The following is a 27984-nucleotide window of genomic DNA, read 5'->3' as shown; positions in this document are numbered from 1 at the left end:
TGGTTGCAGTTTGGTCGGGGTCAGGTTTGAACCTGCCACCCTTGGTATATGGGGCTGGTGCCCTGCCCACTGAGCCACAGGCGCTGCCCATTTTTTCTTTGTTTTTTTTTTGAGACAGAATCTCACTTTTTTCACCCTCAGTAGAGTACTGTGGCTCATAGCTCACAGCAATCTCCAACTCTTCGGCTCAAGTGATTCTCTTGCCTCAGCCTCCCAAGTAGCTGGGACTACTAGTGCCTGCCACAACACCTGGCTATTGTTATTTTTTGTTTAGAGACAGAGTCTCACTTTATCGCTAGGATTACAGGCGTGAGCCACCACACCCAGCTTCCCAGTAGACTTTAACAGCTTCCTAGTTCTCTGGTTTGACAAAATGTATCAGATATGGCTAGGTGCCTGTAGTTCAAGCGGCCAAGGCGCCAGCCATATACACCAGAGCTGGCAGGTTCAAATCCAGCCTGAGCCTGCCAAACAACAATGACAACTACAACCAAAAAATAGCCCGGCATTGTGGCGGGCACTTAAGCCCAGGAGCTGGATGTTGGTTGCTGTGAGCTGTGATGCCATGGTACTCTACCCAGGGTGACAGTTTGAAGCTGTCTTAGGAAAAAAAAAAGTAAAATACATGACAAATTGGTACTGGTACCCCTAATTTAAATGCAGAACCACACGGTTCTTACCTCCTATATTCCTTTACTTACTCTCATCAATATTTCCTTTCTTCCACCCTGAAAATCCTGTTCTTAATAACTCTAGAAATGATAAAATTATCATTCATTTGCTTTTCCCCATACTACATGCACGACAATCTTAGATTTGCATTACCAGCACTACTACCAACTATTACTATTATTATTATTATTTTTTTTTTTGTAGAGACAGAGTCTCACTTTATGGACCTCAGTAGAGTGCTGTGGCCTCACACAGCTCACAGCAACCTCCAACTCCTGGGCTTAAGCGATTCTCTTGCCTCAGCCTCTCAAGTAGCTGGGACTACAGGCACCCGCCACAATGCCTGGCTATTTTTTGGTTTCAGTTTGGCCGGGGCCGGGTTTGAACCCATCACCCTCGGTATATGGGGCCGGCACCCTACTGACTGAGCCACAGGCGCCGCCCACTAGTATTATTATTATTATTGAGAAATTGTTTACTTTTTTTTTTAAGGGAGAGTAGGAAGTAGAAACAGTTCTTTTTGTCCCTACTAGTGATACATAGTCAATTACTATGTTTTAGTCACCTGGAATAATGTCTTTCTATGTGGTTATATTACTACTTGTATATACATATATGTTCATTTATTCCATTTTATTTTTTATTTTTAGGAGTTATTTTTTCAACTTTTGCTTTATTTTATAAGTATATAAAATATTTACATAGTTACAAAGTATACTTGACTAATTGTGGTCTCCATCCTTCTTACCACTTATAAATAAACATTTTCTTTCTTTGAATTTTGAGACTGATCCTTCATTATTATTTTTTATTTTTATTATTTTTTGAGACAAGAGTCTCAGTATGTAGCCCTCGGTAGAGTGCTGTAGCATCACAGCTCATGACGGGTTTAAGTGATTCTCTTGCCTCAGCCTCCCAAGTAGCTGGGACTACAGGTGCCTACCATAATGTCCAGCTATTTTTTGTTGTAGTTATCATTGTTGTTATATAGGCCTGGGCTGGGTTTGAACCCAACCTCCCAGCTCTGATGTATGTGGCTGGTGCCGGTGCCCTAGCTGCTGAGCTACAGGCATTGAGCCGATTTTTAACTATTATTTTATTTTATTTTATTTGCAGTTTTTTTTGGCCAGGGCTGGGCCTGAACCTGCCACCTCTGGCATATGGGGCCGATGCCCTACCCCTCTAAGCCACAGGTGCCACCCACTATTTATTTTTTAAATAATTGAGACTTGAAAGTTGCAAAAATTGGTTCGGCACCTGTAGCCCATGCTGCAAATCCAGCCCATGCTGCCAAACAACAATGACAACTACAACCAAAAAATAGCCGGGTGGGGTGTTGCCTGTGGCTCAGTAGGTAAGGCACCGGCCCCATATACCGAGGGTAGCGGGTTTGAACGCAGCCCCAGCCAAACTGGGTGGGGGCTTTGGCAACAAAAAAATAGCTGGACGTTGTGGTGGGCACCTGTAGAGGCTGAGGCAAGACAATCACCTAAGCCCAGGAACAGGAGGTTGCTGTGAACTGTGTTATGCCCTACCAAGGGTGATAAAGTGAGACTCTGTCTCTAAAAGAAAAAAAGTAGCTGGGCGTTGTGGCGGGTGCCTGTAGTCCCAGCTACTTGGGAGGCTGAGGCAGGAGAATCGCTTAAGCCAGGAGTTGAACATTGCTGTGAGCACTCTACCCAGGGAGAGACAGCTTGAGGCTCTATCCAAAAAAAAGAAAAAGTTGCAAAAATTATAGAGTCCTTGGGCGGCGCATGTGGCTCAGTCGGTAAGGCGCCGGCCCCATATACCGAGGGTGGCGGGTTCAAACCCCGGACCTGGCTGAACTGCAACCAAAATACAGCTGGGCGTTGTGGCGGGCGCCTATAGTCCCAGCTACTCGGGAGGCTGAGGCAAGAGAATCACTTAAGCCCAGGAGTTGGAGGTTGCTGTGAGCTGTGTGAGGCCATGGCACTCTACCGAGGGCCATAAAGTAAGACTCTGTCTCTACAAAAAAAAAAAAAAAAAATTATAGAGTCCTTATATAATCTTTCATCCATTTTATACTAACATCCTACATAATCATAGTACAATTATCTCACTTATTTTTATGAGTTATTCAATGCTATGAATATTTATTTATTTTGGCTGGTACCTGTAGCACAGCCTCAGTCACAAATACTGAGGCTGGTGGGTTTGAACCGAACTCTGGCCAGCTAAACATCAGTGACAACTGCAACAAAAAAATAGCCTGGCCTTGTGGTGGGCACCTGTATTTCCAGCTACTTGGATGGCTGAGGCAAGATAATCACTTAAACCCAAGAGTTTGAGGTTGCTGTGTGCTGTGATGCCACAGCACTCTACCCAGGGCAACATAGTGAGACTCTTTATATATATATATTCTTTTTCTTTCTTTCTTTTCTTTCTCTCTCTCTTTCTCTCTCTCTCTCTCTCTGTTTCTTTCTTTCTTTCTTTCCTTCAGAATCTCGCTTGCCACCATTGGTAGACTGCCGTGGTGTCATAGCTCACAGCAACTACAAACTCCTGGGCTTAAGCGATTCTCTTGCCTCAGCCTCCCAAGTAGCTAGGACTACAGGCATCTGCCACAATGCTTGGCTATTTTTTTGAGATAGGGTCTCACTCTTGTTCAGGCTGGTCTCGAACCTGTGAGCTCTGGCAATCCACCTGTCTTAGCCTCCAAGACAGGATTACAAATGTGAGCCACTGCACCCAGCCCCTGTCAATATTTATTTCTGCATTTCTGCTCAAATAAGGTTTAGGCTTGGTCATTGGGAGTTCTTTCATGTTGTTTTTTGTTTTTTTTTACAAGATGATGTCTCACTATGTTGCCCAGGCTGGTCTTAAACTACTGGGATCCATCCTCCTATCTCAGCCTCCCAAGTAGCTAGGACTGTAGGTTTGTGTCACCAGACCTACCTCTGGTTGGCTGGTGTTTTTTTTTTTTGAGACAGAGTCTCACTGCGTCACCCTTGGTAGAGTGCTGTAGCGTCACAGCTCACAGCAACCTCAAACTCTTGGGTTTAAGCAATTCTCTTGCCTCAGCCATCCAAGTAGCTGGGACTACTGTTGTTTGGCAGGCCAGAGCTGGATTTGAACCTGACAGCTCTGGTGTATGTAGCTGGTGCCCTAGCCGCTGAGCTACAGTCGCTGAGCCTCTGGTTGGCTTTTGATTATGCCTTTTTTACATGACCTCCAATAGTTTTAATTTGAGCACTTCCTAGATTTTTTAGCTTCAGACTTTGTACTTTCCTTGTCTTAGTTCAGAATTAGTTTCTCGCACTGTCATATAAGTACCGTGCGCTAACTGATTGCGCCACTGGAGCTCCAGAATTAGTTTCTCTAAAAAGCCCTGTTACTCGGGCTGCGCCTGTGGCTCAGTCAGTAAGGCACCGGCCCCATATACCGAGGGTGGTGGGTTCAAACCCCGCCTGCAAACTGCAACCAAAAAATAGCCGGGTGTTGTGGCGGGCGCCTGTAGTCCCAGCTACTCGGGAGGCTGAGGCAAGAGAATTGCCTTAAGCCCAGGAGTTGGAGGTTGCTGTGAGCTGTGTGAGGCCACGGCACTCTACCCGAGGGCCATAAAGTGAGACTCTGTCTCTACAAAAAAAGAAAAAAAAAAAAGCCCTGTTACTTTTTGGAGAATGGCATTAGAAGCCAAGATCTGGCTGTTAGGTGTAGTTATTGCTACTGGGGTATCTAACACTTCTAAGCCATCACCATAGACAGAGCTAGGAAATGTATGTATGTGTATGTATATATATATATATATATATATATATATATATATATATATATATATTAATCTATGCATAATATATGTAGGTATATACATATACTAGTCTATGCATATACATCTATATTCCTATATTTATCTATTTTAATCTCCTGAGTTCATAATGATACCACTGATCCAATCCAATACCACAAAGTTCACTCTAGACTTTTTTTCCTTTACTTATTTGCAACTTCTTTTTCTGATAGTGAGAAATCTGGTTCTAATTATCTGTATTATATATATTTAAGACATTGAGTAATCTGTTTTTAAAAATATGAGTAGATGCCTTGGCACCCGTAGCACAGTGGTTACGGCGCCAGCCACATTCACCAAAGTTGGTGGGTTCGAACCCGACCCAGGCCAGTTAACCAACAATGACAGGCGTTGTGGCAGGCACCTGTAGTCCCAGCTACTTGGGAGGCTGAGGCAAGAGAATCTGTTGAACCCAAGAGTTTGAGGTTGCTGTGAGCTGTGACACCACAGCACTCTACTGAGGGCAACATATTGAGACTGTGTCTCAAAAAAAAGAGTCACTGCCCTTAGGATAATGATTCTGAATAAAAAAAAAAAATTGAGTAGATATGTCTATTTGTATCTCCCTTTCCCACTGCTCATTAATATTTACCCTCTGCTTCTTTTAGACTGGGCTGCATTTAAGACCTCTGCTTAGGATACCTGTGTCCCTGCTCAGTATAACAGGATGGTTAAAAGCCAGACATCTGGGTTCAAATCCCAGCTCTTCCATTTAGTCAGTGTGAGACCTTGAGGAAATTACATCTCCTCTTTGTACTTCAAATTGCTCATCTGTCAAATTGAGATAGTGCTAGGACCTACCTCATAGGAGCATTCTGAGGAATGAATGAAATTAACACATGTAAAAGTTTAGAACATTGCCTGGCACAGAGTAAGCAGTCAGTAAATATTAGCTCTGATTCCTACTTCTATTCATTAGCCCATGCATATTCTTGCCCTCACACACAGTGCCAGCCTGCCTGCCTTTTTAGTAGCCTTATTTAAGGCCAACTTATTTCCTTTTCTCTGCAAAGATATCCCAAACTATCCTAGCCACAGAATAAGACTTACTCTGTGAGCTTCTTTAGTTACTTTAGTCAGTTCTACAACTTGGTCAGTGTATCTCATGGGTAATCACTTTTTTTGGTTGCTTGTTTCCATGATGGCTATATTATAGCCCCCTTGATTTAAATGCTTTACATATCTCGTACCACAAAGGAAGGCTCCATAAATGTCCAAGGGATTTGGTCTGTCCACTCAGTCTAATCAGTAGTTAGATCATCTGCTGCAGGTTGGGAAATTAACTCTCAGTGGCTCCCTTCCTGTTCTCTCTTTCCCAATGCTGGCATTGTCCCTCTATCAGAGTACCTAACACCTTATTTTTACATCTTCAGGATATATTTCTGTCTTTTTTTTTTTTTTTCTTTTTTTTTTGAGAGTCTCAAGCTGTCACTCTGGGTAGAGTGCTGTCGTGTCACAGCTCACAGCAACCTCCAATTCCTGGGCTTAAGTGATTCTCTTGTCTCAGCCTCCCAAATAGCTGGGACTATAGGCACCTGCCACAATGCCTGGCTATTTTTTTTTTGGTTGCAGACCTGGGCCGAGTTCCAACCTGCCAACCTAGGTGTACGTGGCCGGTGCCCTTGCCAACTGAGCTACAGGCACCACCTATTTCTGTCTTCTTTAGTACACTATCAGCTCAGCTGGGAAAGGGATCATATCTTAGTTGTAATTTCAATGTTTAGTGCAGTGCCTGGCACATAGTTTTATAGATGCCATTTTCTCCCTCACTGTTTTCTTTTTGCCTTGGAGAACTCTCTCTTTGTTGATGTGCTTTCCTCTGTTGATCTTTATTCTTCTTAGTTGATCCATGTCCTCTCACCTCAACCCAGCCTGCATACACCGCCACTTTCCTCAGTTCATTTCTCCCACAGACTGTGTACAGTGCTCTGGGCCTAAGGGATGCCTGCCGCTCCCTGCCTCAGTCCATCCAGCTCTTTCGGGACATCGCCCAAGAGTTCTCTGATGACCTGCACCACATTGCCAGCCTCATTGGGAAGGTGGTGAGTGGAAGGAAAGAGAGCACTTGGGGAGGTTGGGAAGTGAGATGGGACTCAAGAGTGGAGAGAGACTAGGGCCTGGTTCTCTACAGGGAAGGTGATGGGGGAGAAGGGAAAGCATGGACGATGTTGAGGTCAGTTAGGTGGTTAAAAATGGAATGATGGAATGGTAAACAAATCTACTTATCCAGTTATACCTTTGAATAAAAAAACTCCTTTAAATTAAAAATAAAATTAAAAAAAAATCTGATGATGAAAGGTGATAGAACTTAAGGAAGTGTCTGGAGGGTGAAGGTAAAGCAGAACCGCAGGGAGAATTGGGGCCCAAGGAGAGCTGAGGAGCAGGACATGAATAAGGGGCTGGGTGCTAAGAACTGGACTTCTTATCTCCTCAGGTAGACTTTGAGGGCAGTCTTGCTGAAAATCGCTTCACGGTCCTCCCCAACATAGATCCTGAAATTGATGAGAGTGAGTGTTTGGTGTGCAGGAGCCTGTGCAGTGATGGGCACCATCCTTGGCAGACAGTCACCACAGCTGGGGATCTTCATAGCAACCAGGCAGGAACCTCAATTTGATATCTATGTGTCTTCCACCCTCCTAGAAAAGCGAAGGCTGATGGGACTTCCCAGTTTCCTCACTGAGGTTGCCCGCAAAGAGCTGGAAAATCTGGACACTCGTATTCCTTCATGCAGTGTCATCTACATCCCTCTGGTGAGGACAGGAGAGTGGGTGTAGCCTCCAGGAATCTTTTAGGGGAGATATTAGGCCTAGGAAGAATATATTAGTATATAAGAAAAATTTTAGGGGAACATAAACACCTTTTGCTGAGAATACAGAAGTCTCTGGGTTCCTCTAAGAGAGAAGGTGCCCAGTGAGTCTCCCAGTAGGAGAGTAGAGTATCTCCTCTTTTCTCTCCCCAGATTGGCTTCCTTCTTTCTATTCCCCGCTTGCCTTCCATGGTAGAGGCCCCTGACTTTGAGATTGAGGGACTGGACTTCATGGTAAGACCTTTGACCTCTGTTCAGGGAGGTGACAAGGAAAATGAATCAATACTTGATTGAGGGCCTTACCCCATTAGCAGCGCCCAACAGGAGAAAGAAGTCATGGTGGGACAATGGAGGTGGGGTTAGAAAGGTGGGAGAAGACAGTGGCTCCAGCCACTGATCAGCTTTGGGAGAAAAGAGGAAGACCAAGAGATATAAAGCCCACAACTTTGAACACTTGTACCCAGTTTCTCTCAGAGGAGAAGCTACACTATCGTAGTGGTCGAACCAAGGAATTGGATGCATTGCTGGGAGACCTGCACTGTGAGATCCGAGGTGAGGAGAAGCCAGTGAATGGCTGGAGGGGAGTGAGCAGCTCAGGAATGCCTCTCTACCTGCTTTGTTTTTCTTACTCTGATTCTGCATCTTTTCCTCTGAATGTCTTTGGAGTTTCAGACGGTATCTGTACACTTGTTTCCAGGCCCTTCTGTAGACCTCTGTCTCTCCTTTACTTTTCCCTGGAGCTGACCCTCAGCTCCCTCCCTCATCCACCCCCAGACCAGGAGACCCTGTTGATGTACCAGCTGCAGTGCCAGGTGCTGGCACGGGCCACTGTCTTGACCCGGGTATTGGACCTTGCCTCCCGTCTGGATGTCCTGCTGGCTCTTGCTAGTGCTGCCCGGGACTATGGCTACTCAAGACCCCGTTACTCCCCCAAGCTCCTTGGAGTACGAATCCAAAATGGCAGGTGAGACTAGAAGAGGATGGAGGTATAGACACAAGGGGCTCAAAGGCCCCATATTCTGGGGTTCACCCATGTGGATCCATGGGCCATGTGAGGTGCCTCTCCACCACTGCAGACATCCTCTGATGGAACTCTGTGCCCGAACCTTCGTGCCCAACTCTGCAGAATGCAGTGGGGACAAAGGGAGGATCAAAGTCATCACTGGACCCAACTCCTCAGGAAAGAGCATATACCTCAAACAGGTGAGGAGTCCCACAGCTTGGGCCTCTGACATCTTCTCCATCTTCTTTACCCCCATCTGCTGACCAACCCAGACTAGCTTTTCTCCACTGTGTTCTGACCCTACCTGTCGTGAAGAGACCACTACTCACACCCCTGCTCTTCTACCTCACGTGTTCTCATTCTCTGATGAGCCAGAGCCACACACTAATGAATCTTTCCATAGCTTGAATTCCCTGTACCTACCTCTGAATAGGTACATGCCACCCCCTAGTGTGCGACTGCCTACTTCCCTATGCCTCTTTACTGACTAAATTAGGGACTTTGATCAGGCTTGGGGGAGAAGAGGGACAAATGTGCCCTATTTCCTTTTTTCTCCTATGATACTGTATCCATTTCTCTTTGATCTATCATTCAGACATCTATCTAGCTGCCTCAGTTGATCCTCTCACCTCAGCCCACCGCACCAGGCCCCAGCCCTGTTTCCTCCTCTATTCAGGTAGGCTTGATCACATTCATGGCCCTTCTGGGCAGCTTTGTGCCAGCAGAGGAGGCTGAAATTGGGACAGTAAACGCCATCTTCACTCAAATTCATAGCTGCGAATCCATCTCCCTTGGCCTCTCTACCTTCATGATCGACCTCAACCAGGTCAAAGGGAGCAAAGGGAGGTGGGCTTGGGGAAGGGAATAATGGGGAAGGAATCCCTGAGAATGCTCAGAACAGGAAAGCAGTCTCTGCTGTATTCCCATATAATAGGATCAGGGGGCACCCAGGTCAGAGGCTGGAGCAATCAATTCCACAAACCTTTCTTCAATCCTTGCTTCTTGTGAGGTACTGTTGGCAGTGAAGGATGAAAAAACATGTACCTTGGCGCGGCGCCTATAGCTCAGCGGCTAGGGCGCCATCACATACACGGGAGCTGGAGGGTTCAACCCAGCCTGGGCCTGCCAAACACCGACAACTATAACCAAAAAATAGCCGGGCATTGTAGTGGGCACCCGTAGTCCCAGCTACTTGGGAGGCTAAGGCAAGAGAGTTTGAGGTTGCTGTGAGCTGTGATGCTATGGCACTCTACCAACGGCAACATAGTAAGACTGTCTCAAAACAAACAAACAAAAAAAACCCATGCACCTCACCATTGAAGGTGCAGCGGGGTGGGCATACACAGCTCTGTTCATAGGCAGACTTTGGTCAGTGCATTACGGGCCTTGAATACTAATGAAACTTTTCCTTGTTGACCTCATGCCCAGCAGGTGGCAAAGGCTGTGAACAATGCCACTGCACAGTCTCTGGTCCTTATTGATGAATTTGGAAAAGGAACCAACACGGTGAGGAGAGAAGCTAATGAGGAACTAAGGAGGGAAAATGGAGGAGGGTGAAGGAGGGTGAGGCTGAGGATGGGACTGAGCCCTGTGACAAGAATAGGGATGTGTGAGTAGAAAAGAGAGACCACAAGGTAGGGAAAGGCCAGAGTAGGTGCAGGGGGCGTGTGGGCCCCTCATGGTTCTGCACCTTCACCTGTGGCCTCTGTACAGGTGGATGGACTTGCACTTCTGGCTGCTGTGCTCCGACACTGGCTGGCGCTTGGCCCCACATGTCCCTACATCTTTGTGGCCACCAACTTTCTGAGCCTTGTTCAGCTACAGCTGCTGCCACAGGGGCCCTTTGTGCAGTATTTGGTGAGGAAACCAATCTAGCCCCCAGGATCCCCTGGACTGAGCATTTTCCAGAGGAGAGATCGGCTTCTCTATCAGAACAGTGGTTCCCTAAGCACAGAGACCACATCCCTTTTCTCACTTCCCACAGGGACTGGCCAGGGGTTTCAGGGCAGGAAGCAGGTGATTGAGAATACACTGTCCCTTTTTATTCTCTTTTAAGACCATGGAGACCTGTGAGGATGGGAACGATCTGGTCTTCTTCTATCAGGTTTGCGAAGGTGTTGCCAAGGCCAGCCATGCGTCCTACACAGCTGCCCAGGCTGGGCTTCCTGATAGACTCATTGCTCGTGGCAAGGAGGTGATAAGATCTGAATGTCCATCTGCCTCCACCTCAGGGCTTCCTTCCATTGGCCCTGCTCTGCTTTTCTGGACTACAGGATTTCTGGCCCTCATTTTCTCTTCTCTTCCCCAACATCCCTTACCCCTTCCTTCTTGTTTGTAGGTTTTAGACTTGATCCGCAGTGGAAAACCCATCAAGCCTGTCAAGGAGTTGCTGAAGGAGAACCAAATGGAGAAGTGAGTGTGTTGCCTCAGTGTCTTTGCCCTCTCTAGCACCTTCTCCTGTAGCTCTGTCCTCCTTTGCAGGGACTCAGCCAGCCTTCTCCAGCATTTTGCCCTTCAAAGACTCATCCCTAAATCTTCCAGGTCCTGGGGTTCCTATGCCACAGCCTCTCCCCTCTGCTCTGGGATTTGGTTATCCATTCTTCCATAAATCTTGCCATTCTCTCTCCCCTTTAGCTGTCAGAGATTAGTGGACAAGTTTCTGAAACTGGATTTGGAAGACTCTAACCTGGACTTGGACATTTTCATGAGGCAGGAAGTACTGCCTACTGCCACTGCTATCATCTAAGAGTCCTTCCTCTGCCCTCCCCAACTTCCTGGGACCCTGATTGGCTGCCATCCCTCTTTATTTGCTTATCTCCTTCAGACCCAGAGTTCTTAGTTTCCCTAAAAGTTTTGTTTTACATAGGAATAAAGTTTATTTTGGAGAAAGTTATTGTTTCCGGAAGCCAGCCAAAACAAAACAAGAGAATAGGAAAGAGCCAAAACACCAAGCAGGAGTCCACAGAGAAACTCGCCCTGCCTCATTAAAAATGAGGGAAACCCTAGATTCTGCCCACAGGGAATTCATGAGACCAAATCACTTTAGAGAGGCCCTACAAAAACAGATTAGAAGGAAGACACAGGGGCCCTGTGGAGAGGATGGTCTCCTCCCCTTAAGTAGGAACATCCCGGCCTCAGACACACACTGCAGGAAGGGGCCTGAGAGACTGAAAGACAAGGCAGGATGGGTATAAAGGCAGGGATGGAGGGGGAGGGACCAGCCCAGACTGCACCAGTGAGAGTGGCTCCACCCTTCCCACCACAGAACCATGGGGAGCCAGGGTCCTGGTGGGCTGCCCCTGGTGCAGGCTCCCTACACAGTTCTGCTGCTGCCACTGGGGACAAGCCGCCAAGACCCAGGGGCCCAGAGCTTCTTCCTTTGGGTGAGTATTACCCCAACAAGAGATCCCAGGAGGACCCCCTTTCTTTAAATCTGCCCTTTATATTTCCTCTGTAGTTGAGGACCCACAAAATCTTCCTGCCTACTCTCCCCTGGCCTCCAGGTCCTCAGTGGCCAGTCTGGGCTCACACTTAGTGACCAGACAGTAAACTCAACCAGGAATGGAAAGGGCCATGACCCACAGCCCTGATGTTGTACAAGAGTCAGCCTCTGCTTCTTGTCCTTTCCAGCTGCAAAGGATGCAAGCTCTGGAGAGAGAACAGGATGCCCTATGGCAAGGGCTGGAGCTGCTAGAGCATGGCCAGGCCTGGTTTGAAGACCGTCTAAGGGAGGCGCAGCGACAGCAGCTGCATCTGGGGGCCCTTGGTGAGGTATGGGGCTGCGCCTCTGTGTGAATGGGTGGCAGAGGAGGGAGAGTAGGGCATGTGTGGACACAGCCTGAGACCACTCTGGAGAGGGGAGAGTTAATGGGCACAGATCAGGAATTGGAGGCAGCATCATAATGACAGGATGACACCAAGCATTTTGTTGGTGTTCATTGTTGGGGCTGGAGGAGGCTGGTCAGCATTCCATTCAGAGAGATAGTTTGGATCACTCCACAGAGATGTGGGTGTGGCCTGGATTATTCCAATAAAGCAGGGATGGACTGGGAAAATTCATAAATAATAGAGAAAGGGGGAATTATGCTATCTGAGGGGATGGAGAAACTGAAATGATAAAGAGATGGAGGGGAACTTGGGTGATGATTCATGCCTGTAATCCTAGCACTCTGGAGGCCAAAGTGGGAGGATTCCTTGAGCTCAGGAATTAGAGACCAGCCTGAGCAAGAGCAAACCCTATCTCTACTAAAAATAGAAAAAATTAGTTGGCATTGTGGTGAGCACCTTTAGTTTCAGCTACTCTGGAGGCTGAAGCAAGAGGATTGCTTGAGCCCAGAAGGGTGGGGTGGCAGTGAACTGTGATGATGCCATTGCACTCTAGGTGGGGCAACAGAATGAGATTCTGTCTCATAATAAATAAATAAATAAATAAAAATGTAAATGGAAAGGGAGAGTATTAGATTTTCCCCCCTGCTAGGGAGGGTATTGGGATGAAGGGATCCAGATGAGGAGAGAGTCAGCCTGTGGTAGTGGAAAAGAGTGGCAGGTGGACCTCAGGTTTTTTTTGTTTTTTTTTTTATTGTTGGGGATTCATTGAGGGTACAATAAGCCAGGCTACACTGATGGATCTCAGGTTTTTACTATGTTATCAGCATCCAACTCCTCCTTTAGAATTTTCTAACAGATTTACACCCAGATCCTGGTGGTCCCCAGTTAGCCCAGATTCAAAAGGTGAACATCTGTTTGCAGAATCTGATTCAGGGGAAGGTGAGTTTATTGTCTTTGGTTCAGATGTTTGGGAAGTGCAACTATTGAGGGGAATGTTGGGGTCAGCATCGGTTTAGCAGAAAACACAGCGAATCTCCCCCCAGTTCTCCTCATGTCCCCTGAACAAGACTAGTTCCTGTGCTCCCCAGGATTGGAAGGAAAGGCCATGGAAGCAGAACTTATGGCAGCAACAGGTAAACCATACAGGTGTAAGGGGAGAGCAGAGCCCCCACCCCACAAGGAAGGGAGGGGCATAGATACCCAGCTCATTTCTCTCCTCTTCTCCAGGAGTTGTCAAGGCAGCAGAAAGGAGTCAGCCACCCAAAAGGGGAGAAGGCTCAACTGAGATGCCCCAAGGGACAAAAGGGCCCTACCTGTGTCTGAACCCTCCTCACTCCCCTTAGTCTGGTGAACGAGGACGCTGAGTCAAACCTCCAGCCTCCTTATTCTGTTTCTTAACTCAGCAGCTAAATGGCTCCAGGTAGTGGGTCCATGAAGTTCAGACATCTTGGTGTAAAGTTTCCTCTGCTCCTGAAAACTTTCCTTTCATATTCTTGGTGTGTCATGCCCTATATGATGTGCAAAAATTATCTCTCTTTGAAATCCCTCTGGGAAGAAGACATGTTTATTGAAACTGTTCTTAAGCCTTAAATATAAAAATAAAACAGAAGCTTCTCCAGAATTTAAAATAAAAACAATCTATAAATAACACTTTCTGGTACCTTCCTACTCTACTCCCAAACCTCATCTCCTCCTTGATATCTTCTTCTCTACCTGAGCCTGGGAAAGCATCAATAGTTAGTGGAATAAAGATGCTACAGAGAAATTGAAAATAAATTTTTCCGGGCGGTGCCTGTGGCTCAAAGGAATAAGGCACTGGCCCCATATGCTGTAGGTGGTGGGTTCAAACCCAGCTCCAGCCAAAAACTGAAAAAAAAAAAAAAAGAAAAGAAATTTTTCCAAAAATTCCTTTGGTTTGTTTCCCATAGGGTTAGGGAAAATGCATTGTGGGAAAATCCTCTGCCCTCTATCTCAATCTTACAGTTTTAAGAAAGGCAAGGGACAAGTGCATGAGAAGGAAAATTTCCATCTTGGCTAGGAGAGATAAGCCCCCAAGGTCCCATGTGACCTTACCAATAAGGCAGATTGAAAATAGGAGAGACCTATCCCTCCAGGGGCTGTTGCATCACCAGGAGGCCAGGCCTAGCAGGAGCAGCACTCCTCCAACTGTGCCCCAGCAGGGGTTGCCAGCCAGCCCTCTCTCAGCCCTGTCCTGAGTCACCAAAGTGACAGAGCAAAAGACAGGGGTGGGTGTGGTGAGGACAGGGCCAGATGAGTGGGCAGGGACAGCGAGCTGGTCCTAGGGGTAAGAAGGAGAGAACATAGGGTCAACTAGAGCTATACCCAAATTAAGCCTACACCGCCCTCCCACCCCCTCCCCTGCCCACCCTGCGACGGAAAGTGGGAAAACCTCACCTGCGGGGCTGGGGCCAGCACCAGGAGGCGCAGGAAAACATGGGTCGGGGGTACTGGGCTGCCTTCTTGACCTGTTGCAGTCACAGTCACCATCACCACGGAGTTCGAGGCGGCTGAGTTCGGGACCTCCAGCCACAGGCGGCCCCAGGCAGACTCATTCTGTTCCAGGTGAGCCCTGCAGGAAGGTCCCAGAAGTCTGGCTGAAGCTAGCGCCGGCCCGTAGCGGGGAGTCAGGGACGGAGCCGATTGGAAGGGGCCAGAGCCGGGCTTGGGATAAAGAGCTTGGGCCAAAGTATCAAACCCCGTGCCCAGAGAGCCAAGAGGCGTGGCCAGAAGGAGATGGGTGGTGAGGGAGGCTCACTTGGATAGGTTGGAGGTGAGGGCAAAGCTGGGATTCACAGATGTCCTAAGGTCAAGATCCTGAGGGCCCGAGAAGCTGGCGATGTGGAGACTGAGCGGAACCCTGCTGCCCGGGGTCAAGAAACTCTGGGGGCCACTGAGCTGCAGAGAAGAGCTGGTCAGGGCAGGAGCCACTCGAGCTCCCTCCAGCCCCAGCCACAAGGGGGCACCTTCCCCTTGCGTCTCACCTCCAGAAGCACAGGCGCTACCTTGCAAGGCTGAGGGGCTGTCCTGTGCAGATGCCGCCCCTCTCCATCCTGGCCAAGCAGCTCCAGGGAGAAGGGTCCAGGGGTGGATAACAGCATAGGCGGTAGAGAGGCCACCAGGAGACCTCGCTCTGGAGGTCCCACGGGCTCCAAAGGTACTCGGCCCAGTTCGGTACCCTCCGATACCCCTCGAAGGATGACATGGGAGAAATACGGCCAGGGATCCCCAGAGTTGCCTCTGGAACCCAACCCTGTCACTTCAACCAGCAGCTGGGTTTGGAGACCTGGGAAGAGGGAAAGGGAGGGGAAAACAGTGCTCTGCGTGAGATTGGGTGACACAGGGGGAATGAATGGCTTTCAGAGTAGGACTAAGGGTATGGATGGGGAAATGGGTTACCCGAGGGGTGCTGGTGGCAGCACCTGGAGGGGGACCTAGGGTGGGGGAAATGTTCTATATCTTGAACTGGTGATGGTTACATTGGCGTGTTATATGAAATCCAACAAGCAGTACACTTAAGTTTATTGTACTTTACTATATGTAAGTTATAACTCAATAACAAGATGTACATACATATGGATAGTATATGCATACATGTATACATTTGTATGTGTGTGTGTCTGTAAATATATGTGTGTATATAACACACAAACTGGGGAAGGGTCAGGGAATAGACGTACCTGCAACTGGCTGAGTCAGGGGGTAAAGGCCAGGGTGGGGTCCATCCTCCACAGAGATTCCAAAATGGAAGAGGAAGTCCAGGGAGGTCTGGGCTGAGAGAGGCCAAAGGGATCAGAGACTTTCCCCAGAGGAATGTGACTGATCTATCTCCCCGAGGTCTGCAGTCTCTCCTTCCCCTTTCCAGGGAGGAATACCTTCCTCCTTACCTTGCACTCTCACCCGGGGGGTACCCTCAGCTGTGACCTGGATCTCCCAGGTTCCTGTCTGAGGGGGGTCAATCACAGTCACGGTCCAGAACTGCCCAAAGCGGCGAGTGTAACCTAGAGGACCCATGCCTTCCTCCTGGCCCTGGGAGATCCCTGGGATCAGAGCAAGAGATTGTCAGGTGCGGCTCAGTGCCTGTAGCACAGTGGTTATGGCGCCAGCCACATACACCAAGGCTGGCAGGTTTGAACCCCGCCCATGACAGCTAAACAATGACAACTGCAACAAAAAAATAGCTGGGCGTGGTGATGGGTGCCTATAGTCTCAGCTACTTGGGAGTCTGAGGCAAGAGAATCACTCAAGCCCAAGAGTTTGAGGTTGCTGTGAGCTGTGATGCCATGGCACTCTAGCGAGGGCGACATAGTGAGACTCTGTCTCAAAAAATAAATAAATAAAATAAAAATAAAAATAAAAAGGAGATTGTCGGGAGGCACCCATAGCTCAGTGGGGAAGGGCTCCAGCCACATAACACTGAGGCTCACAGGTTCGAACCCAGCCTGCGCCAGCTAAAAAGCAACGACAACTGCAACCAAAAGATAGCCAGGCATTGTGGCAGGCATCTGTAGTCCCAGCTACTTGGGAGGCTGAGGCAAGAGAATTGCCTGAGCCCAAGAGTTTGCTCGATCCAGGATGACAGTTTGAGACTCTGTCTCAAAAAAAGAAAAAAAAAAAAAAAGAGAGAGAGAGATTGTCAGGTGAAATGATTCTCTTCTCTTAGTATATCTCCCTTGATTTTCCATTCCCCATTCCACTTCACTCTGCCTTGAGACACAGGGAGGTACCTGCCGGGTTCTTGATCCAAAAGTTGTTGATCTCCCCATGGATACGAATTGTGACCTTCCGAAGCAGCCCATCCACACTGAACACAAGGGGTCTCCCAGGCACCATAACAGGAGGGTCCAGGGGAAGAGTCACCTTAAGGAATGGGCAAGATCAATAAATGAGGGAAAAGACAAGGTATGGAATAAGATGGGAACAAAGACAGGAGAAATGTAGAGACAGAAAGAAACCAAGTCACACTTGGAGAAGGAATACAGTGAAAGAGGGGCACAGAGCCAGGGATGAAATTATTATGGCCAATGAAACAGCTACAGGCGGGCAACACCTGTGGCTCAGTCAGTAAGGTGCCGGCCCTATATACCGAGGGTGGCGGGTTCAAATCCAGCCCCGGCCAAACTGCAACAAAAAAATAGCCAGGAGTTGTGGCTGGTGCCTGTAGTCCCAGCACTTGGGAGGCTGAGGCAAGAGAATCGCTTAAGCCCAGGAGTTGGAGGTTGCTGTGAGCTGTGTGATGCCATGTCACTCTACCTAGGGCCATAAAGTGAAACTCTGTCTCTACAAAAAAAAAAAAAAAAAGAAAAGAAACAGCTAGAGGCAAGGGATTCAAGATGAGGCAATCACTTCTTTTTTTTTTTTTAGAGACAGAGTCCCACTTTGTCGCCCTTGGTAGAGTGCTGTGGCATCACATCTCATAGCAACCTCTAGCTCTTGGGCTTAGGTGATTCTCTTGCTTCAGTCTCCCAAGTAGCTGGGACTAGAGGCGTCTGCCACAATGTCCCACTATTTTTTGTTACAGTTTGGCCGGGGGCCAGGTTCGAACCTACCACCCTTGGTATATGGGGCTGGCACCACTGAACCACAGGTGCCACCTGAGGCAATCACTTCTTATCCCCCTTTAAAAGATGGCAAGCCGACTTGGTGCCCATAGCTCAGTGGTTAAGGCACCAGCCACGTACACCAGGGCTGGCTGATTCGAACCTGGCCCAGGCCTGCTAAACAACAATGACAACTACAACAAAAAAGAAAAAAAAAATTTTTTTTATGTTTTTTTTTTTTTATTTTTTGTAGAGACAGAGTGCCATGATGTAACACGGCTCACAGCAACCTCCAGCTCTTGGGCTTACATGATTCTCTTGCCTCAGCCTCCTGAGCAGTTGGGACTATAGGCGCCCGCTACAACGCCTGGCTATTTTTTTGTTGCAGTTTCAAGTGGGGCTTGGTTTGAACCCACCACCCTCGGTATATGGGGCCAGCGCCCTACTCACTGAGCCACAGGCGCTGCCCGAAAAAAAAAACATATATATATTTTTAAAGGCAGTGCCTGGCTTGATACCTGTGGCTCAAATGGCTAAGGCGTCAGACACATACACCTGAGCTGGCAGGTTCGAATCCAGCCCGAGCCCACTAAACAACGATGATAGCTGCAACCAAAAAATAGCCGGGCGTTGTGGTGGGCGCCTATAGTCCCAGCTACTTGGGAGGCAGAGGCAGGAGAATCACTTGAACCCAGGAGTTGGAGGTTGCTGTGAGCTGTGATGCCATGGCACTCTACCCAGGGTGACAGCTTGAGGCTCTGTCTCAAAAAAAAAAAAAAAAAAAAGGCAGTGCCCACAGCTCAGTGGGTAGGGTGCCAGGCACATACACCCAGGCTGGCAGGTTTAAACCTTGTCTGGGCCAGCTAAACAGCAATGACAACTGCAACAAAAAATAGTGGGGTGTGGCTCGGCGCCTGTGGCTTAAGCGGCTAAGGTGCCAGCCACATACACCTGAGCTGGCGGGTTCCTATCCAGCCCCAGCCTGCCAAACAATGATGGCTGCAACCAAAAACAGCCGGGCGTTGTGGCAGGCGCCTATAGTCTCAGCTACTTGGGAGGCAGAGGCAAGAGAATTGCTTAAGCCCAAGAGTTGGAGGTTGCTGTGAGCTGTGACGCCACGGCAGTCTAGGGGAGGGTGAGATAGTAAGACTCTGTCACACACACACAAAAAAAAGATGACAAGACTTTCTGTGGTAACCCTGGGGGGAGAATAGTGGAGACCCATGTTGGGGAGGGCTTTACTAATATGGAAGGACAATGTGGAAAGTGGTAGTAGCGGACCTCAGAGGGAGAGACGCTTCCTTTCCCACCCCTGTGACTGGAATAGCAACACAGCAATGTAAGTCATTCCCCTTCTACAAGAAGAAACACAGGGTCACCACCCTTCAGCTCTGAATTGAGGGCACCAGCCCCTGTGGCCCTCACATACTCACCAGGGCAGCCATGCTCTCCCCAACAACAGCTGCCACATCCTGAATGTGCTGGTCTTTGGTGAAGATCACCTCTCCTCCTGAGGCTCGGGCCACCTCTTTGTATGGCTCAAAACGCAGAGAGGACACCTCACGCCGAGCTCGGCTCTGAACACTTGATGGGTCTTCAGTCACCAGGAATGTTACCTACAGCCAGAAGAGAGCCCAGTGCTTGGGGTATCCAAGTGGCACTATTAAAATGAGGATCCCTGTGCTCAGGCTTTCTTCAGAACTTATGATTAGCAGTAAGTTGTCTCCATTACCCTCTTGCTGCTGCAGTAGGTTCTCCCAGTGACATAATTGCCTGGATGCTTCAGTTAGTTGTTGGCCACCCCCTTGTAACTATCAACATTTCACAGTAGATTTTTAACAATCAGATCTCCAGGCGGTGCCTTAACTCAGTGGGTAGGACGCCGGCCACATACACTGAAGCTGGAGGGTTCAAACCCAGCCCAGGCTAGCTAAAACAACGACAACTGCAATGCAAAACAGCCAGGCATTGTGGTGGGGGCCTGTTGTCCCAGCTACTTGGAAGGCTGAGCAAGAGAATCGCTTAAGTCCAAGAGTTTGAGGTTGCTGTGAGCTGTGGCACTAAGGCACTCTAGCCACGGTGACAGCTTGAGACTCTGTCTCAATAAAAAAGAAAAAAAAATCAGATCTCCAGTTCTTCAAATAGTGTATAAATTCAGCATCACTAAGGGTAGGATCTCCCATTTTTTAGTATTGTCAAAGATATGAAAAAATAGTACGCCCATTTCTCCTACCACACGCCAAGGCTGGTTGGGCCACAATAGTGTAACATGACCCTTGTTATCAGACTGTCGTCACAGGATCTCCTACATCCCTGGGTGGCTAACACTGGGTCTCCCACATTGTGCTCACCCTGCAGCGCCGCTCCTGAGTCAGGGATTCCACCCGGTTGGTGAGAAAGGCATCTTTGGGGGAGGCATCCGTGAAGACAAAGATGTCTGAGAGTGGAGGTGTATGCAGCAGGGCCAACTGAAAGAGAGGGAAAAGACAGGTGTTAAAATGGCAAATATCTGCTCTCTTTCTGCCATCTTGGAGCCTTTAGAAGACTGCTAGGAACATCATTTCTAAAAGGCAAATATGTCTAGAAGGCTGTGGTCCAAGGGCCATTTTTGCTGGCTCCAAGCAGGGTCTCCAGAACCAAGGAGAGCACACAGCTCTTCTTAAAATTGTAGGTGTTCATGTCTGAGATGAAACTGAATTCTATTTGGGCAAGAGATGTGCTTATGTATACAAAGCAAAGAACAACATAGTGACTCCTGGTGGTAGACTGAACAAAACCAAAGTAATCTGGGGAATGGTAAGTGGGGCCCATGGCATCAGTGGTTCATGACAAATTCCAAAGCAATCTTCCTGCTAATACTATTAGACACAGAATCTGTGTGATGCTGACCCCTCAAGGATTTAAACTAATGAAAAGTAAATAAATAAATGTGGATTTGTAAAAACAAACAAACAAACAAACAAAAAAACCCAAAAAAGGGGCAAGGGAATGAGTAGAGCAGGGGTAAGGAGGACAGAGAAGCTAGTGGAACCCAATGACAGAAGTTGAGAGAAGGAAGTGGGGAGCCCTAGGAAAGATCTAGTTCCCTCTAGTGGCAACCTGGAAAGAGGGGTAAGAAGGAACGAGGAAGGGAGGGGCCAGACCTCTAGGGCTGACAGGCACATCTCAGGCTCGTCTCCACCCCCCAAGGCATGGATCTCATTGAGTTGTTGCCAGAAGCTGTCAGGGTCACTGGTCTTATAGACAGGGCCGAACCCTGGGGAGGGGGACAGGAGATTGAGATGAGTGAGGAAACAGCTCCTCTTAAGGCCAGGCTCCGTGGCTCATGCCTGTAATCCTAGCACTCTGGGAGGCTGAGGCAGGTGGATTGCCTGAGCCCACGGGTTTGAGATCAGCCTGACCAGGAGCGAGATCCCCTATTTAAAAATAGCCGAGTGTTGTGGCAGGTGCCTGTAGTCCCAGCTACTGGGGAGGCTGAGGCAAGAGAATCACTTGAGCCGAGGAGTTTGAGGTTGCTGTGAGCTGTGATGCCATCAAAAAAGAAAAAAAAGGGAGGGAGGCAGTGCCTGTGGCTCAGTGAGTAGGGCACCAGCCCCATATACCAAGGGTGGTGGGTTCAAACCCGGTCCTGGCCAAATTGCAACAAAAAAATAGCCAGACGTTGTGGCGGGCACCTGTAGTCCCAGTTACTCAGGAGGCTGAGGCAAGAGAATTGCCTAAGACCAAGAGCTGGAGGTTGCTGTGAAATGTGATGCCACGGCATTCTACCGAGGGCGACAAAGTGAGACTCTGTCTCAAAAAAAAAAAAGAACTCCTCTCATTCCTACCCACACCTACCTTCCCAGTTAAGAGATCTACTATGCTCCAGGGGTGGACAAGTTTTTTTTGTTGTTGTTTATTTGTTTGTGACAGAGTCTCATTTAGTTGCTCTGGGTTTGAGTGCTGTGGTGTCATAACTCACAGCAACCTCAAACTCTTGGGCTCAAGCGATCCTCATGCCTCAGCCTCCCCAGTAGCTGGAACGACAGGAGCCCACCACAACACCTTAGCTATTTTTAGAGACAACGTCTCACTCTTGCTCAGGCTGGTCTTGAACTCCTGAGCTCAGGTGATTCTCTCCCAGAATGCAAGGATTATAGGTGTGAGCCATCTCACCTGGCCAGTGGACAAGTATTTGCTGTAGCCCTTGGAAGAGTGCCATGGCGTCATAGCTCACAGCAACCTCAGACTCCTGGGCTAAAGTGATTCTCTTGCCTCAGCCTCCCAAGTAGCTGGGACTACAGGCGCCCACCACAACACCTGGCTATTTTTTTGCTTGCAGTTGTCATTGTTGTTTTAGCTGGCCTGGGATGAATTTGAACCCACCAGCTTCAGTGTATGTGGCTGGCACCCTACCCACTGAGCTATAGGCGCCACTAGTGGACAAGTATTGAAAGAACAATATTCCCATACACAGTAGAGTCTCTATAGTTGACCACTTCCCTACACTATAGTTGACCACTTCCCTACACTGACCTAAAGTTGATCTACTTTTCATAGACCAGACAGGCACCACATGTGCATATTGGTATAGTAGGCCTATTTCCTTACGTTGACCATGTCTGTGTGTTGACCAGTTTGTTACAGTCCCTTGGTGGTCAACTTAGAGAGGATCTACTATATTTATATAGCTCCTTATACTTGTCAGTGTGGGGCAGAACAGGGCAGGACTAGGTGCCCTGTGGGAAAGTGCACTCTCTAAACATAATAGAAAATAATAAGACAATAATAGCACTTACTTCAGAGGCTTATTGGGAGGATAAACTGAGTTGATTCTATATATCTTAGAATAATGTCTTGATGCATAGTAAGCACTAAATTATTATTATTGTTATTATTTGAGACAGAGTCTCACTCTGTAGCCCTGGGCATAGTGCTGTGGCATCATATCTCACTGCAACCTCAAACTCCTGGGCTCACAGGATCTTCCTGCCTCAGCCTGCTGGGACTACAGGTACCACCACCATCACATCTGGCTAAGTTTTCTTTTCTTTTCTTTTTTGAAACAGAGTCTCACTCAGTTGCCCTGGGTAGAGTGCTGTGGCATCATAGCTCACAGCAACCTTAAACTCTTGAGCTTGAGCAATCCTCTTGCCTTAGCCTCCCAAGTAGCTAGGACTATAGGTGTGTGCCACAATGACCTGCTGTGTTTTCTACTTTTAATAAAGACAGGGTCTTGCTCTTGCTCAGGCTGGTCTCTTACTCCTGAGCTCAAGCAATCTACCCACCTCAGCCTCCCAGAGTGCTGTGTACTGTGACCCACTGTGCCTGGACCCTGCTAAGTTTTCTGTTTTTTGTGGGTTTTTTTTTTTTTTTGTAGGTTGTTAAAAAAGTAGAGTCATGAGGCCCACTGCCTCATCAGAAGGCTTTATTCCTTGCTCAGGTTGGTCTTGAACTCCTGAGCTCAAGTGATCCTCCTGCTTTGGTCTTCCTGATCAAGCATTAAATTCTTAATTATTCATATCTTTATGAAACATGTAATAAGTCCCTATTAAATGCCAGCCACTATAAGATTTATGCAGACAAAAAGACTCAAACCCCTGCCCTTAGGGAATTCTCAGTCCAGTAGGCATTTTATCTGATTATCATTTCAACCCAGGTGTTAGGCAAGATAAAGCAGGTACTGACTCATTTTATGGCTGATGAAATTGAGGGAAAAGAATGTTAAAACACTAGCCTAAGGACATAGTAAGACTGATGGACCCAAGACCAGATAGTCCAATACAGCAGGAAAAAGATTACAATATAACTAGCTATCTCAGACACTTCCCACGGGCCTAACCTCACTAACCCCTATCATCAGCCCAATCACATCTGCAGGAAATAAAAAGAATTGAAAATGGCTTTTTAGGGCGGCGCCTGTAGCTCAGTGGGTAGGGTGCCAGCCACATACACTGAGGCTGGCAGGTTCAAACCCTGCCCGGACCAACTAAAACAACAATGAGAACTGCAACAACAAAAAAGAGCTAGATGTTGTGCTGGACACCTGTAGTCCCAGCTACTTTGGGAGGCTGAGGCAAGAGAATCACTTAAGCCCAAGAGTTTGAGGTTGTTGTGAGCTATGATGCTACAGCACTCTATCCTGGGCTACAGCTTGAGACTCTGTCTCAAAAAAGAAAGAAAATGGCTTTTTAGTATGGAAGCCTAAGAAAGCAGAGGACATGTACCTAAGCTTGGATTATGCATTAAAGTCATAAGGAAAGTGCTGTCATTTTGGAAACAGTGGAAGAAATGGCTGCTTGTTTTCCATATGCACACAGATACCCAGTGAAGGTTCACTCAGGACCACAGGACATGCCGCCATTTTATTAAAAAAGTAGAGTCATGGGCAGCACCTGTGGCTCAGTGGGTAGGGCGCTGGCCCCATATACTGAGGGTGGCAGTTTCAAACCCGGCCCCGGCCAAACTGCAACAAAAAAATAGCCGGGCGTTTTGGTGGGTGCCTGTAGTCCCAGCTCCTCCCTGACGCTAGACAATGGCCTAAGCCCAGAAGTTGGAGGTTGCTGTGAGCTGTGACTCCACTGCACTCTACGAGAGCAATAAAGTGAGACTGTCTCTACAATAAAAATTTTTAAAAATTAAAAAAAAAAAAAAAAAAGTAGAGTCATAAAGGCCCTCATCAAAGGCCTTTATCCCTTGCCCTGGACTTTCCTTCCCTCCATTCTCCTAGCCAGACCATAGTTACCTGGGTCATGGAAAGGCACCAGGATGTAGTAGGTAGGCTCCATGGGACTGCCCCGCCGCTGCTCGACAATGTGGCGTGCCTGGATTTTGGCAGCATTGATCTCTTCGCCCATACTGCCTGTGGTGTCTAGGACAAAGCTCAGGCTGGAGGCTGGGGTGATGTCCAGCAGCCTGGGGAGCAGGCCAGACACACAATGAAAGGTCTGAGTGTTTGTCTCTAGCAGCTCCCCCAGGAGCACCTGTCCATGTCTTGGAGGTGACTCACCTGGAGAAATCCCTGTCTCCTAGGCGGCTTCGTAGCAGGCTGAAGGCCTGGATGGAGGCTAGAAGGGCCAGCTTTGCAGCCTGAGGGTGTAGCATGTGGTGGGGGGAGAAACCTGGGGATGTGCTGTCCTTGTTGATGCCTCCCCGGGGTGGGTGAGAGCTGCTCCGGTCAAAATGGCCACCGTGGCTACATTTCCCTGGGATGGGGAAAGGGATCTAAAGAGCAGGAGGTCAGAAGCCCACTCCCTCCTGAGAAAAAGAGATTCTTTCTGACCTGGCCTGTCCCTTTTACCCTTCAGCAAAGGATCAGCAGGAAACAATGACACTTTGTGGAAAGCAGTCACCACAGCACAAGGAGGATCTCTGATCTCTCCAGCCACACCCCCAAAGCTTCCCATAGCAATGGAGAAATTCCATCAACTGAGCAAGAACCTGCTCCCCAACCCAAGGATCACGCCCCCTCAGTGGGCCTTCCTCCAGGTCCCCACTCCTGACATCTCCTCCTTCTAGGCAGTGATGCCCCAGGAAAGGGAACAGGACCTAAGAACTGAGGTCTTGCAAGGGATCAAAGGCGGTGACTTTCTCCTCTTCTTTCTGGGGAGTTTTCCTGCCTGATACCTGGAGGTTTTGGGGGATGAGTTCCAAAGTAGCCAGAGGTGAGCAGTGTGAAGCCCAGCCAATTCCTAGGGCAGCTCAACTCTTCACAATCGGAGCAAGTAGGATCACTCACTGAGGAGAGAGGGCAAGTAGGTTAAGGTGAGACTGCTACCCTGGCCTTCATCCCTGTCCACCCAAACTTCACTGGGACAGGGCTGGAGCCCACGGTGAGCTTTCTGTATGAAAACCTTAGGATTCATGGGCCAGCAGTGACACTGAATATTTGTGACTGGGACTGGGCTAGAAAACCAGGGAAGGTGGGGACCAATCCTACAGGGATTGTGCCCTCTGCAATGCCCACAGGACATGAACCTGTAATGGATGAAGGCAGCTTCTGAGTCCTAGTTTGGTTGGGAGGATGAAGGGAGGCTCCAGTGAGCCAGCAGTGGAAGGAAGCTGCAAGAAAGACTGGACTGAGGTCTGGAGACCTGGTCCTGGCTGCTTTCCCCATGGGAAACCACTTAACTAACCCAGCCTTTGGTTGGACTGGGGGGGCCTCACGGTCCTTGTGGAGATGACCTATGTGAGTGACCTCAGGATGTGACATAGTGGCTGAGTGGATGGAGGAAGTGGCTCCATGGGCTTCACCTCAACGCTGGGATCACAGCAGTACCTTGTGCCAGGCTCTGGAGCTCGGGCCTGGGCCAGAGGAGGTGAGGGTGTGGCTGCTGCTCACCCAGTTCCACCCAGTTGCTGTGACTGTAGAAATCCTGGTCCCAGGATAGGAGAAGGGGAACAGACACCAGTCTGACTGTTCTCCCTATCTCCTGCCCGGATGTGCCTCCAACTTCCTCACCCAGAAAGTCTCATCCCAGCCCCACTGCTTCCACCAGACAACCCCTGTCTCCTGTTGCCCTTGCTCTATGACTCAGAGCAGAGCTTTGCCCGAGTGGGACAGTCCCAGTGTCTCTTCCCACCTCACTCTGAGTTTAACTGAGGGCCTCTCGGGGGCTACAGGACCCTGCACAAAGTACTGCTCCCCTCTTCCTCCTTCCTCACCTTCCCGTCTCTCCAGCCACAGCACCCTCCTTGCTTCTCCCACAGGAAGCACTGCTAGTTTGAAGGTGGGGAGCTAGGGAACAGCCCCAAGGCACCGTCAAGCAGTGCGCATCGCTCCCAGATTAAGGCCTCCATCCCAGACAGGAAGGGCCAATGCCCCAACTCTTCTCACCTGCAAGGCATGAAGTGCAGCCCCAAGGCGCTGGCGAGCCAGGCTGTGGTCAAGAGCTCTGGCTGCTACCAGGGTCTCTCGCAGAGCTCCCACCAGGCGTGTGCGTCCCTGGCCCAGTCGCTCAGCATCAAAGTGCAGGTCAGGGTCATTCTTGGAAGTCGACAGGAAGTCCTGGGCTGCATTGGCACGAGATACCTCACCTAAGGCTGCTCGGAAGCGCCGGGAAGAAAACCCAGGTCCAAAGTAGGCGGCAAAGAGGTCATCGGCAAGGAGAGTTCGGCCCTGGTGAGAATGGGGACAAGAGCTCTAGGGAAGCCCCTTGGGTTGGACTGTTGCCCACCATTATCTCAGCAACTGGCATTGGAGCTGGGTATAGATGGAACTGAGTGTGCTGAGACCGCCTAGAGAGGGGCAGTCCTGGACAGTTCTAAGGACTAGGTTTTAGGGCTAGGACTGCTGAGAATTGTTGCTGCCACAAGTGGGGTGCTGAGCAGCTGGGGCAGGGAGTGTCCCTTCTCTTGGCAACCAGAGCCCTCAAGGTTCAGGGAATGGGGAATGCTCACCAGGAAGTCCTCAAGACGCAGGGAGGGGCTTCCTGGGGGCGGCTGCTCCAGGAAGAGCTGCAGGGTGACATTGAGCGCTGCATCCTCGGTCAGGTCCTGGTGGGTGATGGAGCCGGGGGCAGCCAGCAGGCTCCAGATGTTGGGGAAGAAGGCAGATGTGGGGGGCAGGAGCAGCTGCAGCAGAAGCAGCGTTGAGGGGCCCGGGCGGGATGGGGACACCTCAGCACAGAGCATGGCTGAGGCATGGACCTGGGAAACAGAAGACTCTCAAGGAAAGAAGCGATGGCGACTCCAGGGCAGGCCCAGCTGTCTCCATGGGCACCTGCTTTGCCTCAAACACCATGTCTGCTCCAGCCTGCCTTCCCTGCCCTCTCCCCCTCAGTCACCCAGATAATCTGGGGGCCTTTAGGCCACTAGGGACACAAACCTGCACCTGCCAGGGTCTGGGTCCAAGGCTTCTCCCCTGGGGCCTCCTTCCCAGCTCCAGGATAAGTCCTTGGCCCTGCCCCAGGGACACCCCCCATGAATAGGAAGTCTGAGTGTCTCCTCAGGCCTTTCCCTACCTGGTTGCTGGGTCTCGTGGGCAGAGCTGGCCCGAGCGTGGCGTCACAGGGTACTTAGGTCAGAGTTATAATTAACTGGACTCAGGGGAGAGGGAGGGAGGCCCCACCAGGGTGGGGTAAGGACAAGCAGCCCCAGCCCCTCTGCTCAAGCCTGCCCAAGGCCACAAGCAGCAGCGGCTGCCAGGGCGGGTCTCCCTCCACCCGCAGTGCAGAGGTGAGCGAGAGCTGGGGAGGAAGGCAGTAAGCAGCATGACTCAGGCCTGGCACAGTGCCAGGGACAGACCCAGAGAGACGCACCCCTCTGCCACCCAGAACCAGCTCCTTGCTCCAGCACTGCTCACACCAGCAGCCTCCAAAGATTCAGGAGC

At 49.3% G+C, this 27984-nt stretch overlaps 3 protein-coding genes across 10 annotated transcripts in view; 2 read left to right on the top strand and 1 right to left on the bottom strand.

Annotated features, from left to right (window-relative positions):
• MSH5 (mutS homolog 5) overlaps positions 1-11178 on the top strand; it is a 30917-nt gene extending 19739 nt beyond the window's left edge. For 5 of the 6 annotated variants that reach the window (XM_053601386.1, XM_053601387.1, XM_053601388.1 and 2 more), the window contains exons 13-25: positions 6394-6522; positions 6915-6987; positions 7121-7230; positions 7440-7520; positions 7751-7838; positions 8061-8250; positions 8363-8489; positions 8966-9115; positions 9721-9795; positions 10003-10146; positions 10346-10483; positions 10628-10701; positions 10924-11178. In XM_053601386.1, the coding sequence (XP_053457361.1) occupies positions 6394-6522; positions 6915-6987; positions 7121-7230; positions 7440-7520; positions 7751-7838; positions 8061-8250; positions 8363-8489; positions 8966-9115; positions 9721-9795; positions 10003-10146; positions 10346-10483; positions 10628-10701; positions 10924-11035 (1491 nt within the window). In that variant the 3' untranslated portion in view covers positions 11036-11178. The remainder of the gene's footprint in view (positions 1-6393; positions 6523-6914; positions 6988-7120; positions 7231-7439; positions 7521-7750; positions 7839-8060; positions 8251-8362; positions 8490-8965; positions 9116-9720; positions 9796-10002; positions 10147-10345; positions 10484-10627; positions 10702-10923) is intronic. The other variant, XM_053601385.1, reaches the window with a different exon arrangement.
• A 139-nt stretch (positions 11179-11317) lies between these two features.
• SAPCD1 (suppressor APC domain containing 1) lies at positions 11318-13478 on the top strand. Its single transcript, XM_053601397.1, has 5 exons — positions 11318-11672; positions 11920-12060; positions 12961-13056; positions 13161-13250; positions 13345-13478. The coding sequence occupies exons 1-5, from the start codon at positions 11559-11561 to the stop codon at positions 13438-13440; spliced, it is 537 nt and encodes a 178-aa protein (XP_053457372.1). The 5' UTR covers positions 11318-11558; the 3' UTR covers positions 13441-13478.
• VWA7 (von Willebrand factor A domain containing 7) lies at positions 12832-27895 on the bottom strand. Of its 3 annotated transcripts, none has more exons than XR_008382352.1 (17): positions 27054-27597; positions 26491-26772; positions 25933-26029; positions 25281-25391; positions 24664-24859; positions 24400-24569; positions 20819-20931; positions 20027-20143; positions 19109-19291; positions 16863-16995; positions 16023-16175; positions 15816-15908; positions 15120-15421; positions 14894-15033; positions 14533-14707; positions 14191-14416; positions 12832-13625 (listed from the first exon to the last, which is right to left on the bottom strand). XR_008382352.1 is itself a non-coding variant. In XM_053601381.1 (17 exons), the coding sequence occupies exons 2-17, from the start codon at positions 27285-27287 to the stop codon at positions 14243-14245; spliced, it is 2673 nt and encodes an 890-aa protein (XP_053457356.1). In that variant the 5' UTR covers positions 27288-27302; positions 27617-27895; the 3' UTR covers positions 12832-14242. The 3 variants fall into 3 exon arrangements, 2 of the variants coding, with proteins under 2 accessions (XP_053457356.1, XP_053457357.1); XM_053601381.1 differs by adding an exon at positions 27617-27895 and having other exon boundaries at positions 12832-14416; positions 27054-27302; XM_053601382.1 differs by having other exon boundaries at positions 12832-14416; positions 15141-15421.
• Positions 27896-27984: the final 89 nt, after the last annotated feature.

This window comes from Nycticebus coucang, chromosome 9 (genome assembly GCF_027406575.1).
Source record: "Nycticebus coucang isolate mNycCou1 chromosome 9, mNycCou1.pri, whole genome shotgun sequence".
NCBI lineage: Eukaryota > Metazoa > Chordata > Mammalia > Primates > Lorisidae > Nycticebus > Nycticebus coucang.
Note: the sequence above shows the minus strand (reverse complement) of the source record. Positions and strands in the feature narration are given on the sequence as shown.